General features: G+C 42.5%; 1 protein-coding gene across 2 annotated transcripts in view; it reads right to left on the minus strand.

Annotated features, from left to right (window-relative positions):
- MPZL1 (myelin protein zero like 1) overlaps positions 1-14,685 on the minus strand; it is a 127,699-nt gene that overhangs the window by 90,337 nt on the left and 22,677 nt on the right. For both annotated transcript variants that reach the window (XM_053705854.1, XM_053705853.1), the window contains exon 2: positions 16-179. In XM_053705854.1, coding sequence (XP_053561829.1) covers positions 16-179 — 164 coding nt within the window. The remainder of the gene's footprint in view (positions 1-15; positions 180-14,685) is intronic.

Raw genomic sequence — 14,685 nt, forward strand, 5'->3', positions numbered from 1 at the left:
TTATTTAGTACATACCGGATTGTCCTTCTTTGTAGATTCTGATAGGAACTTCCAGGTGACTGCAGTTAAATTGTTGGGCGTCTCAGTCGATACAAAAGAACACGGTAATTTTACTTGTGTTCCATTTTCAATAAATACTTCATCTGGTGTATAGGTCTCCATTGCAACAACATGACACACTGATGGAAAAAGAAAATCAAACAGTTAACACACTAATAAGAAAGGTAATTTACAGCAAAAATACAAGCAAAACAAACACTATCAACTTTAATCATGCTCCCCAATACATTAGCTTGTGCGTGTTGTAATTCAGTCCATTAGACATATTTAAGAACCTTTGACTTCCCGATGCTTTGATGTGTCATATTATTCGAAAAATATGGTGTAAATAAGGCACATCCAGCAATGGAGTTAACCCAGTTTTGAGTGTGTGCGCGCGTGCTCACTGATTGACTCCCTTATGATAACACAGGGATAACCTTAGAAATTACTTCATCTCCAGCCCCACTCCCCAAGGATAAACGCTGGACAAGTCAGTTCAAACTGCGCTTGGAAACGGCAACACCTCCACCAGATTTCTCTCCCCTACTGACCCCTCCATCACTGTTGGCCACTTAACTGACTGTCCTTACATCAGATCACCTCTTCCCATTTAATCAACTGGACAATTTCTCATAGTGAAAGAATTGTTCAGAATTTGTTCACTCCCTCAGTTTAGCCTTATGCTGTCAGGGTTTCAAAAGGTCTCTACAAATAGCTTCTAATAAAAGCTCTCTCATCATCATCATTGAAATAACTTACTATTTAGAATCAGGGTGGATAAAAATGAATGATTAATGAATGATTTTTTTTTTTAATACAATGCTTTTGAGTAGCATAATTTTTGTAATATAAATGTTTTAGCAAAAATTATTCTAAAAAAAAAAAGCAATAGCCGTTTCAAAAGTGTATTTAAGTATACACCGTGCACCAGCATTTTAAACAAAGCAACATCTGGCAATGACTCAATTGGTTAATTGTTAGCAATATACATGCCCCACTGGCACTCTGAGTAGCTGCAGTATTTAAAATGCTGATGTACACAGAATATCTAGCTATGCTTCACATGCAAAGAAAAATGTTAACACTAAAAGAGGGACAACTTTTACAAGAAGCATTTTTGACAATACATGTATATTGCAAACATGTTTCTACTCAAAGATGTAATACATCTATTTCAAATTTGACCAGAATATGTTATAATCTGAAGGTTATTCATCCTGAAATATAGATTTGTTTTTAATATAGCATGACTATGTACATTCATGACTAATGTTTTGGAAAATTAATTCCATCAATCCATTCACAGTGTCACGGTCTCCCAAGGTTTTCCTTCAGGTTATTTTGGACATTTTTCTATCTTGAAGATATAAAATATTATTGGTTTTGTAGTTTTTCAGATTTACGTTTTTCCTCTTAGAATGCATTGATGAAGGAGAACAATACTCTGGGGCCTAGCTGAATACATTGGGTGAGGCAGTGACGAGCAGCTAGCTCACAGTAGTGCATTGCTTATGAGCCTACATATGCATGCTTTTCAACAATGGCTACCAAAAGAACAAAGCAAATTAGATAAGAGTAGTCAATTGGTAAATAATAAAAATGTTTCAAGAAGCTCACTGAATAGAATATTGTTTGGAGTAGTATATATCTGCATAGTGATCCAAGTATGGGAAGGGAGGGGCAAGCATTAAAAATAAACAACAATATTTTTTTAGTTAAATAAAACTATTTCAATTGAAATTAATCTAATATTTTTTTTTTCCTTCCAATAAAATACAGGTGAAAAGTTTATCAAATATGAATGACTAACCAATTTTTAGAATAAACTTTCAGATTATTTTTTCTTCCTGTTAGATATGCATAGCTAATTGAAGATCAGGAGATAGTTCACCTCCAAATTTCATTCATTTCAATTAGCTATGCATATAAAATAATCTGAAAGTTTATTCTAAAAATAAAAACCATGATTTAAAACATAATTTATGCTTACCTGATAAATTTATTTCTCTTGTAGTGTGTTTAGTCCACGGGTCATCCATTACTTATGGGATATATTCTCCTTCCCAACAGGAAGTTGCAAGAGGATCACCCAAGCAGAGCTGCTATATAGCTCCACCCCTCACATGTCATATCCAGTCATTCGACCGAAACAAGACGAGAAAGGAGAAACTATAGGTTGCAGTGGTGACTGGAGTTTTAATTAAAATTTAGAACTGCCTCAAAAAGACAGGGCGGGCCGTGGACTGAACACACAAGAGAAATAAATTTATCAGGTAAGCATAAATTATGTTTTCTCTTGTTAAGTGTGTTCAGTCCACGGGTCATCCATTACTTATGGGATACCAATACCAAAGCTAAAGTACACGGATGATGGGAGGGACAAGGCAGGAACATTAAACAGAAGGAACCACTGCCTGTAGAACCTCTCTCCCAAAAACAGCCTCCGAAGAAGCAAAAGTGTCAAATTTGTAAAATTTTGAAAAGGTATGAAGTGAAGACCAAGTTGCAGCCTTGCAAATCTGTTCAACAGAGGCCTCATTCTTAAAGGCCCAGGTGGAAGCCACAGCTCTAATGGAATGAGCTGTAATTCTTTCAGGAGGCTGCTGTCCAGCAGTCTCATAGTCTAAACGTATTATGCTACGAAGCCAAAAAGAGAGAGAGGTGGCCAAAGCCTTTTGACCTCTCCTCTGTCCAGAATAAACGACAAACAGAGAAGAAGTTTGTTGAAAATCCTTAGTTGCCTGTAAGTAGAACTTCAGGGCACGGACTACGTCCAGATTATGCAAAAGACGTTCCTTCTTTGAAGAAGGGTTAGGACATAATGATGGAACAACAATCTCCTGATTGATATTCCTATTAGAAACAACCTTAGGTAAAAAACCAGGTTTAGTACGCAAAACTACCTTGTCTGAATGAAAAATCAGATAAGGAGAGTCACAATGTAAGGCAGAAAACTCAGAGACTCTCCGAGCCGAGGAAATAGCCATCAAAAACAGAACTTTCCAAGATAAAAGCTTAATATCAATGGAATGAAGGGGTTCAAACGGAACACCCTGAAGAACTTTAAGAACCAAGTTTAAGCTCCACGGGGGAGCAACAGTTTTAAACACAGGCTTAATCCTAGCCAAAGCCTGACAAAAAGCCTGGACGTCTGGGTTCTCTGCCAGACGTTTGTGAAAAAGAATCGACAGAGCAGAAATCTGTCCCTTTAACGAACTAGCGGATAAACCCTTTTCTAAACCCTCTTGTAGAAAACAGAATTTATGTTTACCTGATAAATTACTTTCTCCAACGGTGTGTCCGGTCCACGGCGTCATCCTTACTTGTGAGATATTCTCTTCCCCAACAGGAAATGGCAAAGAGCCCAGCAAAGCTGGTCACATGATCCCTCCTAGGCTCCGCCTACCCCAGTCATTCGACCGACGTTAAGGAGGAATATTTGCATAGGAGAAACCATATGATACCGTGGTGACTGTAGTTAAAGAAAATAAATTATCAGACCTGATTAAAAAACCAGGGCGGGCCGTGGACCGGACACACCGTTGGAGAAAGTAATTTATCAGGTAAACATAAATTCTGTTTTCTCCAACATAGGTGTGTCCGGTCCACGGCGTCATCCTTACTTGTGGGAACCAATACCAAAGCTTTAGGACACGGATGATGGGAGGGAGCAAATCAGGTCACCTAGATGGAAGGCACCACGGCTTGCAAAACCTTTCTCCCAAAAATAGCCTCAGAAGAAGCAAAAGTATCAAACTTGTAAAATTTGGTAAAAGTGTGCAGTGAAGACCAAGTCGCTGCCCTACATATCTGATCAACAGAAGCCTCGTTCTTGAAGGCCCATGTGGAAGCCACAGCCCTAGTGGAATGAGCTGTGATTCTTTCGGGAGGCTGCCGTCCGGCAGTCTCGTAAGCCAATCTGATGATGCTTTTAATCCAAAAAGAGAGAGAGGTAGAAGTTGCTTTTTGACCTCTCCTTTTACCGGAATAAACAACAAACAAGGAAGATGTTTGTCTAAAATCCTTTGTAGCGTCTAAATAGAATTTTAGAGCGCGAACAACATCCAAATTGTGCAACAAACGTTCCTTCTTTGAAACTGGTTTCGGGCACAGAGAAGGTACGATAATCTCCTGGTTAATGTTTTTGTTAGAAACAACTTTTGGAAGAAAACCAGGTTTAGTACGTAAAACCACCTTATCTGCATGGAACACCAGATAAGGAGGAGAACACTGCAGAGCAGATAATTCTGAAACTCTTCTAGCAGAAGAAATTGCAACCAAAAACAAAACTTTCCAAGATAATAACTTAATATCAACGGAATGTAAGGGTTCAAACGGAACCCCCTGAAGAACTGAAAGAACTAAGTTGAGACTCCAAGGAGGAGTCAAAGGTTTGTAAACAGGCTTGATTCTAACCAGAGCCTGAACAAAGGCTTGAACATCTGGCACAGCTGCCAGCTTTTTGTGAAGTAACACAGACAAGGCAGAAATCTGTCCCTTCAGGGAACTTGCAGATAGTCCTTTTTCCAATCCTTCTTGAAGGAAGGATAGAATCTTAGGAATCTTAACCTTGTCCCAAGGGAATCCTTTAGATTCACACCAACAGATATATTTTTTCCAAATTTTGTGGTAAATCTTTCTAGTTACAGGCTTTCTGGCCTGAACAAGAGTATCGATAACAGAATCTGAGAACCCTCGTTTCGATAAGATCAAGCGTTCAATCTCCAAGCAGTCAGCTGGAGTGAGACCAGATTTGGATGTTCGAACGGACCTTGAACAAGAAGGTCTCGTCTCAAAGGTAGCTTCCATGGTGGAGCCGATGACATATTCACCAGATCTGCATACCAAGTCCTGCGTGGCCACGCAGGAGCTATCAAGATCACCGACGCCCTCTCCTGATTGATCCTGGCTACCAGCCTGGGGATGAGAGGAAACGGCGGGAATACATAAGCTAGTTTGAAGGTCCAAGGTGCTACTAGTGCATCCACTAGAGCCGCCTTGGGATCCCTGGATCTGGACCCGTAGCAAGGAACTTTGAAGTTCTGACGAGAGGCCATCAGATCCATGTCTGGAATGCCCCACAGTTGAGTGATTTGGACAAAGATTTCCGGATGGAGTTCCCACTCCCCCGGATGCAATGTCTGACGACTCAGAAAATCCGCTTCCCAATTTTCCACTCCTGGGATGTGGATTGCAGACAGGTGGCAGGAGTGAGACTCCGCCCATTGAATGATTTTGGTCACTTCTTCCATCGCCAGGGAACTCCTTGTTCCCCCCTGATGGTTGATGTACGCAACAGTTGTCATGTTGTCTGATTGAAACCGTATGAACTTGGCCCTCGCTAGCTGAGGCCAAGCCTTGAGAGCATTGAATATCGCTCTCAGTTCCAGAATATTTATCGGTAGAAGAGATTCTTCCCGAGACCAAAGACCCTGAGCTTTCAGGGATCCCCAGACCGCGCCCCAGCCCATCAGACTGGCGTCGGTCGTGACAATGACCCACTCTGGTCTGCGGAAGGTCATCCCTTGTGACAGGTTGTCCAGGGACAGCCACCAACGGAGTGAGTCTCTGGTCCTCTGATTTACTTGTATCCTCGGAGACAAGTCTGTATAGTCCCCATTCCACTGACTGAGCATGCACAGTTGTAATGGTCTTAGATGAATGCGCGCAAAAGGAACTATGTCCATTGCCGCTACCATCAAACCTATCACTTCCATGCACTGCGCTATGGAAGGAAGAGGAACGGAATGAAGTATCCGACAAGAGTCTAGAAGTCTTGTTTTTCTGGCCTCTGTCAGAAAAATCCTCATTTCTAAGGAGTCTATTATTGTTCCCAAGAAGGGAACCCTTGTCGACGGAGATAGAGAACTCTTTTCCACGTTCACTTTCCATCCGTGAGATCTGAGAAAGGCCAGGACGATGTCCGTGTGAGCCTTTGCTTGAGGAAGGGACGACGCTTGAATCAGAATGTCGTCCAAGTAAGGTACTACAGCAATGCCCCTTGGTCTTAGCACAGCTAGAAGGGACCCTAGTACCTCTGTGAAAATCCTTGGAGCAGTGGCTAATCCGAAAGGAAGCGCCACGAACTGGTAATGCTTGTCCAGGAATGCGAACCTTAGGAACCGATGATGTTCCTTGTGGATAGGAATATGTAGATACGCATCCTTTAAATCCACCGTGGTCATGAATTGACCTTCCTGGATGGAAGGAAGAATTGTTCGAATGGTTTCTATCTTGAACGATGGAACCTTGAGAAACTTGTTTAAGATCTTGAGATCTAAGATTGGTCTGAACGTTCCCTCTTTTTTGGGAACTATGAACAGATTGGAGTAGAACCCCATCCCTTGTTCTCCTAATGGAACAGGATGAATCACTCCCATTGTTAACAGGTCTTCTACACAATGTAAGAATGCCTGTCTTTTTATGTGGTCTGAAGACAACTGAGACCTGTGGAACCTCCCCCTTGGGGGAAGCCCCTTGAATTCCAGAAGATAACCTTGGGAGACTATTTCTAGTGTCCAAGGATCCAGAACATCTCTTGCCCAAGCCTGAGCGAAGAGAGTCTGCCCCCCACCAGATCCGGTCCCGGATCGGGGGCCAACATTTCATGCTGTCTTGGTAGCAGTGGCAGGTTTCTTGGCCTGCTTTCCCTTGTTCCAGCCTTGCATTGGTCTCCAAGCTTGCTTGGCTTGAGAAGTATTACCCTCTTGCTTAGAGGACGTAGCACTTTGGGCTGGTCCGTTTCTACGAAAGGGACGAAAATTAGGTTTATTTTTGGCCTTGAAAGGCCGATCCTGAGGAAGGGCATGGCCCTTACCCCCAGTGATATCAGAGATAATCTCTTTCAAGTCAGGGCCAAACAGCGTTTTCCCCTTGAAAGGAATGTTAAGTAGCTTGTTCTTGGAAGACGCATCAGCTGACCAAGATTTCAACCAAAGCGCTCTGCGCGCCACAATAGCAAACCCAGAATTCTTAGCCGCTAACCTAGCCAATTGCAAAGTGGCGTCTAGGGTGAAAGAATTAGCCAATTTGAGAGCATTGATTCTGTCCATAATCTCCTCATAAGGAGGAGAATCACTATCGACCGCCTTTACCAGCTCATCGAACCAGAAACATGCGGCTGTAGCGACAGGGACAATGCATGAAATTGGTTGTAGAAGGTAACCCTGCTGAACAAACATTTTTTTAAGTAAACCTTCTAATTTTTTATCCATAGGATCTTTGAAAGCACAACTATCTTCTATGGGTATAGTGGTGCGTTTGTTTAAAGTGGAAACCGCTCCCTCGACCTTGGGGACTGTCTGCCATAAGTCCTTTCTGGGGTCGACCATAGGAAACAATTTTTTAAATATGGGGGGAGGGACGAAAGGAATACCGGGCCTTTCCCATTCTTTATTTACAATGTCCGCCACCCGCTTGGGTATAGGAAAAGCTTCTGGGAGCCCCGGGACCTCTAGGAACTTGTCCATTTTACACAGCTTCTCTGGGATGACCAAATTGTCACAATCATCCAGAGTGGATAATACCTCCTTAAGCAGAGCGCGGAGATGTTCCAACTTAAATTTAAACGTAATCACATCAGGTTCAGCTTGTTGAGAAATGTTCCCTGAATCTGTAATTTCTCCCTCAGACAAAACCTCCCTGGCCCCATCAGACTGGTTTAGGGGCCCTTCAGAACCATTATTATCAGCGTCGTCATGCTCTTCAGTATCTAAAACAGAGCAGTCGCGCTTACGCTGATAAGTGTGCATTTTGGCTAAAATGTTTTTGACAGAATTATCCATTACAGCCGTTAATTGTTGCATAGTAAGGAGTATTGGCGCGCTAGATGTACTAGGGGCCTCCTGAGTGGGCAAGACTCGTGTAGACGAAGGAGGGAATGATGCAGTACCATGCTTACTCCCCTCACTTGAGGAATCATCTTGGGCATCATTGTCATTGTCACATAAATCACATTTATTTAAATGAGAAGGAACTCTGGCTTCCCCACATTCAGAACACAGTCTATCTGGTAGTTCAGACATGTTAAACAGGCATAAACTTGATAACAAAGTACAAAAAACGTTTTAAAATAAAACCGTTACTGTCACTTTAAATTTTAAACTGAACACACTTTATTACTGCAATTGCGAAAAAATATGAAGGAATTGTTCAAAATTCACCAAAATTTCACCACAGTGTCTTAAAGCCTTAAAAGTATTGCACACCAAATTTGGAAGCTTTAACCCTTAAAATAACGGAACCGGAGCCGTTTTTAACTTTAACCCCTTTACAGTCCCTGGTATCTGCTTTGCTGAGACCCAACCAAGCCCAAAGGGGAATACGATACCAAATGACGCTTTCAGAAAGTCTTTTCTATGTATCAGAGCTCCTCACACATGCGACTGCATGCCATGCCTCTCAAAAACAAGTGCGCAACACCGGCGCGAAAATGAGGCTCTGCCTATGATTTGGGAAAGCCCCTAAAGAATAAGGTGTCTAAAAAAGTGCCTGCCGATATAATCTTATCAAAATACCCAGATTAAATGATTCCTCAAGGCTAAATATGTGTTAATAATGAATCGATTTAGCCCAGAAAAAGTCTACAGTCTTAATAAGCCCTTGTGAAGCCCTTATTTACTATCTTAATAAACATGGCTTACCGGATCCCATAGGGAAAATGACAGCTTCCAGCATTACATCGTCTTGTTAGAATGTGTCATGCCTCAAGTAGCAAGAGACTGCTCACTGTTCCCCCAACTGAAGTTAATTCCTCTCAACAGTCCTGTGTGGAACAGCCATGGATTTTAGTAACGGTTGCTAAAATCATTTTCCTCATACAAACAGAAATCTTCATCTCTTTTCTGTTTCTGAGTAAATAGTACATACCAGCACTATTTTAAAATAACAAACTCTTGATTGAATAATAAAAACTACAGTTAAACACTAAAAAACTCTAAGCCATCTCCGTGGAGATGTTGCCTGTACAACGGCAAAGAGAATGACTGGGGTAGGCGGAGCCTAGGAGGGATCATGTGACCAGCTTTGCTGGGCTCTTTGCCATTTCCTGTTGGGGAAGAGAATATCCCACAAGTAAGGATGACGCCGTGGACCGGACACACCTATGTTGGAGAAAAGACAATATCCTAGGAATCCTAACCTTACTCCATGAGTAACTCTTGGATTCACACCAAAGTAAATATTTACGCCATATCTTATGGTAAATTTTTCTGGTAACCGGTTTCCGAGCCTGTATCAATGTATCAATAACCGACTCCGAGAAACCACGCTTTGATAGAATTAAGCGTTCAATTTCCAAGCAGTCAGCCTCAGAGAAAATAGGCTTGGATGTTTGAAAGGACCCTGAAGTAGAAGGTCCTGCCTCAGAGGAAGAGACCATGGTGGACAGGACGACATGTCCACTAGGTCTGCATACCAGGTCCTGAGTGGCCACGCAGGCGCTATCAGAATCACCGATGCTCTCTCCTGTTTGATCCTGGCAATCAGACGAGGCAGCAACGGAAACGGTGGGAACACATAAGCCATGTTGAAAACCCAAGGGGCTGCTAGTGCATCTACCAGCACCGCTCCCGGGTCCCTGGACCTGGATCCGTAACGAGGAAGCTTGGCGTTCTGGCGAGAAGCCATGAGATCCAGTTCTGGTTCGCCCCAACGAAGAATCAGTTGAGCAAATACCTCCGGGTGAAGTTCCCACTCCCCCGGGTGAAAGGTCTGGCGGCTTAGAAAGTCCGCCTCCCAGTTCTCCACGCCTAGGATGTAGATCGCTGACAGATGGCAAGAGTGAGACTCTGCCCAGCGAATTATCTTTGAGACTTCCAACATCGCTAGGGAACTCCTGGTTCCCCCTTGATGATTGATGTAAGCCACAGTCGTGATGTTGTCCGACTGAAATCTGATGAACCTCAGTGTTGCTAACTGAGGCCAAGCTAGAAGAGCATTGAATATCGCTCTTAATTCCAGAATGTTTATTGGAAGGAGTTTCTCCTCCTGAGTCCATGATCCCTGAGCCTTCAGTGAATTCCAGACTGCGCCCCAGCCTAGAAGGCTGGCATCTGTTGTTACAATCGTCCAATCTGGTCTGCGAAAAGTCATTCCCTTGGACAGATGAATCCGAGAACCACCAGATAAGAGAATCTCTGGTCTCCTGGTCCAGATTTAGTAAAGGGGACCGATCTGAGTAATCCCCATTCCACTGACTCAGCATGCATAATTGCAGCGGTCTGAGATGCAGGCGCGCAAATGGCACTATGTCCATTGTCGCGACCATTAAGCCGATTACTTCCATGCACTGAGCTACTGATGGGCTTGGAATGGAATGAAGTACACAGCAAGCATTTAGGATTTTTGATAACCTGGACTCCGTCAGGTAAATCTTCATCTCTACAGAATCTATAAGAGTCCCTAGAAAGGGAACCCTTGTGAGTGGTAACAGAGAACTCTTTTCCATGTTCACTTTCCACCCATGCGACCTCAGAAATGCTAGAACTATCTCTGTATGAGACTTTGCATTTTGAAAACTTGACGCTTGTATCAGAATGTCGTCTAGGTACGGAGCCACCGCTATGCCTCGCGGTCTTAGTACCGCCAGAAGCGAGCCCAGAACCTTTGTAAAAATTCTCGGGGCCGTAGCTAACCCGAAGGGAAGAGCTACAAACTGGTAATGCCCGTCTAGAAAGGCAAACCTTAGGTACCGATAATGATCTTTGTGAATCGGTATGTGAAGGTAGGCATCCTTTAAGTCCACTGTGGTCATATACTGACCCTCTTGGATCATGGGTAGGATGGTTCGAATAGTCTCCATTTTGAATGATGGAACTCTTAGGAATTTGTTTAAGATCTTTAGATCCAAGATTGGTCTGAAGGTTCCCTCTTTCTTGGGAACCACAAACAGATTTGAGTAAAATCCTTGCCCTTGTTCCGTCCGCGGAAATGGGTGGATCACCCCCATTACTAGGAGGTCTTGTACACAGTGAAGAAAAGCCTCTTTCTTTATTTGGTTTGCTGATAACCTTGAAAGATGAAATCTCCCTTGTGGAGGAGAAGCTTTGAAGTCCAGAAGGTATCCCTGATATATGATCTCCAACGCCCAGGGATCCTGGACATCTCTTGCCCAAGCCTGGGCAAAGAGAGAAAGTCTGCCCCCCACCAGATCCGTTTCCGGATAGGGGGCCCTCTCTTCATGCTGTCTTAGGGGCAGAAGTAGGCTTTCTGGCCTGCTTGCCCTTGTTCCAGGACTGGTTGCTTTTCCAACCCTGTCTGTAACGAGTAGAAGTTCCTTCCTGTTTTGGAGCGGAGGAAGTTGATGCTGCTCCTGCCTTGAAATTACGAAAGGCACGAAAACTAGACTGTTTGACCTTTGATTTGGCCCTCTCCTGAGGAAGGGTGTGACCCTTACCTCCAGTAATGTCAGCAATAATCTCCTTCAAGCCGGGCCCGAATAAGGTTTGCCCTTTGAAAGGAATATTAAAGGACCAGTAAACACAGCAGATTTGCATAATCAACAAATGCAAGATAACAAGACAATACAATAGCATTTACTCTGAATTTCATATGAGTAGTAAATTTTATTCTAACAAGTTTCAAAGTTATGTATATTTCCACTCCCCCTGTACCATGTGATAGCAATCAGCCAATCACAAATGCATATACGTATAGTCTGAGTTCTTGCACATGCTCAGTAGGAGCTTGTGACTCAAAATAAGTGTAAATATAAAAGACTGTGCACATTTTTTTTAATGGAAGTAAATTGGAAAGTTGTTTAAAATTACATGCTTTATCTGAATCATGAAAATTTAATAAAACCTGAGTGTCCCTTTAAGCAATTTAGATTTAGAAGTTACATCTGCTGACCAGGATTTAAGCCATAGCGCTCTGCGCGCCTGAATGGCGAATCCGGAGTTCTTAGCCGTTAGTTTGGTTAAATGCACAACGGCATCCGAAACAAATGCATTAGCTAGCTTAAGGGCTTTAAGCTTGTTCAAAATCTCATCCAATGGTGCTGTGCGAATAGCCTCTTCCAGAGACTCAAACCAGAAAGCCGCTGCAGCAGAAAAGGGCGCAATGCATGCAAGGGGCTGTAATATAAAACCTTGTTGAACAAACATTTTCTTAAGGTAACCTAATTTTTTATCTGAGAAAGCACAACTATCCTCCACCGGAATAGTGGTACGCTTGGCTAAAGTAGAAACTGCTCCCTCCACCTTAGGGACCGTCTGCCATAAGTCTCGTGTGGTGGCGTCTATTGGAAACATTTTTCTAAATATCGGAGGAGGGGAAAAAGGCACACCGGGTTTATCCCACTCCTTGTTAATAATCTCTGTAAGCCTTTTAGGTATAGGAAAAACGTCAGTACACACCGGTACCGCATAGTATTTATCCAGCCTACATAATTTCTCTGGGATTGCAACCGTGTCGCAATCATTCAGAGCCGCTAATACCTCCCCTAGTAATACACGGAGGTTCTCAAGCTTAAATTTAAAATTTGATATATCTGAATCCGGTCTCCCTGGATCAGATCCGTCACCCACAGAATGAAGCTCTCCGTCCTCATGTTCTGCAAATTGTGACGCAGTGTCAGACATGGCCCTCATATCATCAGCGCGCTCTGTCCTTAACCCAGAGCTATCGCACTTGCCTCTTAACTCAGGCAAATTAGATAATACTTCTTTCATAACATTAGCCATATCTTGTTAAGTGATTTGTAAGGGCCTTGATGTGCTTGGCGCCACAATCTCATGCACCTCCTGAGCGGGAGGCGAAGGTACTGACACGTTAGGAGAGTTAGACAGCATAACTTCCCCCTCGTTGTCTGGTGATAATTTCTTTACCAGTAAAGACCGACTTTTATTTAAAGTAACATCAATACAATTGGTACACATATTTCTATTGGGCTCCACATTGGCCTTTAAACATAATGAGCAAGCAGATTCATCTGTGTCAGACATGTTTAAACAGACTAGCAATGAAGCTATCAAGCTTGGAAATTTCTTTCAATAAGTTTACAAGCAATATAAAAAACGCTGCAGCGCTTTTAAAAACACAAAAAAAAACTGTCACAGTTGAAATATGAACTAATACGGTTATAGCAACCAATTTTAAACAGTAAATGTATGAAATTAGCAGAGGATTGCACCCATTAGCAAAAGGATGATTAACCCCTCAATACCCAAAACGGATAATCAATTTAAGATTTAACGCGTTTCTCACAGTCAAACACACTGTCACAGGTCTGCTGTGACTGATTACCTCCCTCAAAAATGAATTTGAAGACCCCTGAGCTCTCTGGAGACGTCCTGGATCAAAGAGGAAGAAGCAGGAAGACTGTGCTAGAATTTTAACTGCGCAACAAGGCGCTAAAAAAAAGGTCCCTCCCACTCATATCACAACAGTGGGAGACCTGATATAACGGTGTCTATGCAGAAATATACGTTAGCCATGTGGAAAAAATCATGCCCAAAAAGATTTATCACCAAAGTACCTCACAAAAACGAATAACATGCCAGTAAACGTTTTAAAAAACAACTTTCCAGTGTTATGCAAAGTTATCACTAAGCCTGCTACCAGTCGCTTCTACTGCAGTTAAGGCTCATACATTTATTTCAGTACTAACAGTATTTAAAGTTAAATTCTAGTCCCTAGAAAATAACTCAACTGCGCATACATTTATCAGCCCGATACCAGTCGCTACTACTGCATTAAAGGCTGTACTTACGTCATATGGGTAACAGCAGTGTTTTCATAGTCTATTCCATTCCTAGAAAATATTTTACTGCACATACCTCATTTGCGGGGGACCCTGCATGCTATTCCCTTCTCTGAAGGTACCCCACTCCTCAGAATGTGCGAGAACAGCCAGTGGATCTTAGTTACGTCTGCTAAGATCATAGAAAAAACACAGGCAGATTCTTCTTCTAAATACTGCCTGAGAGAACAAACAGCACACTCCGGTGCTATTTTAAAATAATAAACTTTTGATTGAAGAATGTTACTCCCGTCTCCTCTCACAACCTCCTTTGTTGAGACTTGCAAGAGAATGACTGGATATGACATGTGAGGGGTGGAGCTATATAGCAGCTCTACTTGGGTGATCCTCTTGCAACTTCCTGTTGAGAAGGAGAATATATCCCATAAGTAATGGATGACCCGTGGACTGAACACACTTAACAAGAGAAATAGATTTTAAAATCGGTCCTACTGACTAGTGTTTAAAGGTAAAGTTATGTTCTAAACAGGGTGGATTTGATTTAAAGGGACAGGCTACTCTGGAATTTTTGTTATTGTTTAAAAAGATAGATAAACCCTTTACTACCCATTCCCCAGTTCTGCATAACCAACAAGGTTTACCTCTGCGATTACCTTGTATCTAAACCTCTGCAGACTGCCCCCATTTCAGTTCTTTGACAGACTTGCATTTTAGCCAATCAGTGCTGTCTCAAATAACTCCATTGGAGTGAGCACAATGTTATCTATATGACATGTACTAGCACGGTCTAGCTGTGAAAAAACTGTCAAAATGCACTGATATAAGAAGCAGCCTTCAATGGCTTAGAAATTAGCTTATGAGCCTACCTAGGTTTAGCTTTCAACTAAGAATACCAAAAGAACAAAGCAAATTTGATAAAAGTAAATTGGACAAGTTTTTTA

Source organism: Bombina bombina, chromosome 3, assembly GCF_027579735.1.
Source record: "Bombina bombina isolate aBomBom1 chromosome 3, aBomBom1.pri, whole genome shotgun sequence".
In the NCBI taxonomy this organism is placed as follows: Eukaryota; Metazoa; Chordata; class Amphibia; order Anura; family Bombinatoridae; genus Bombina; species Bombina bombina.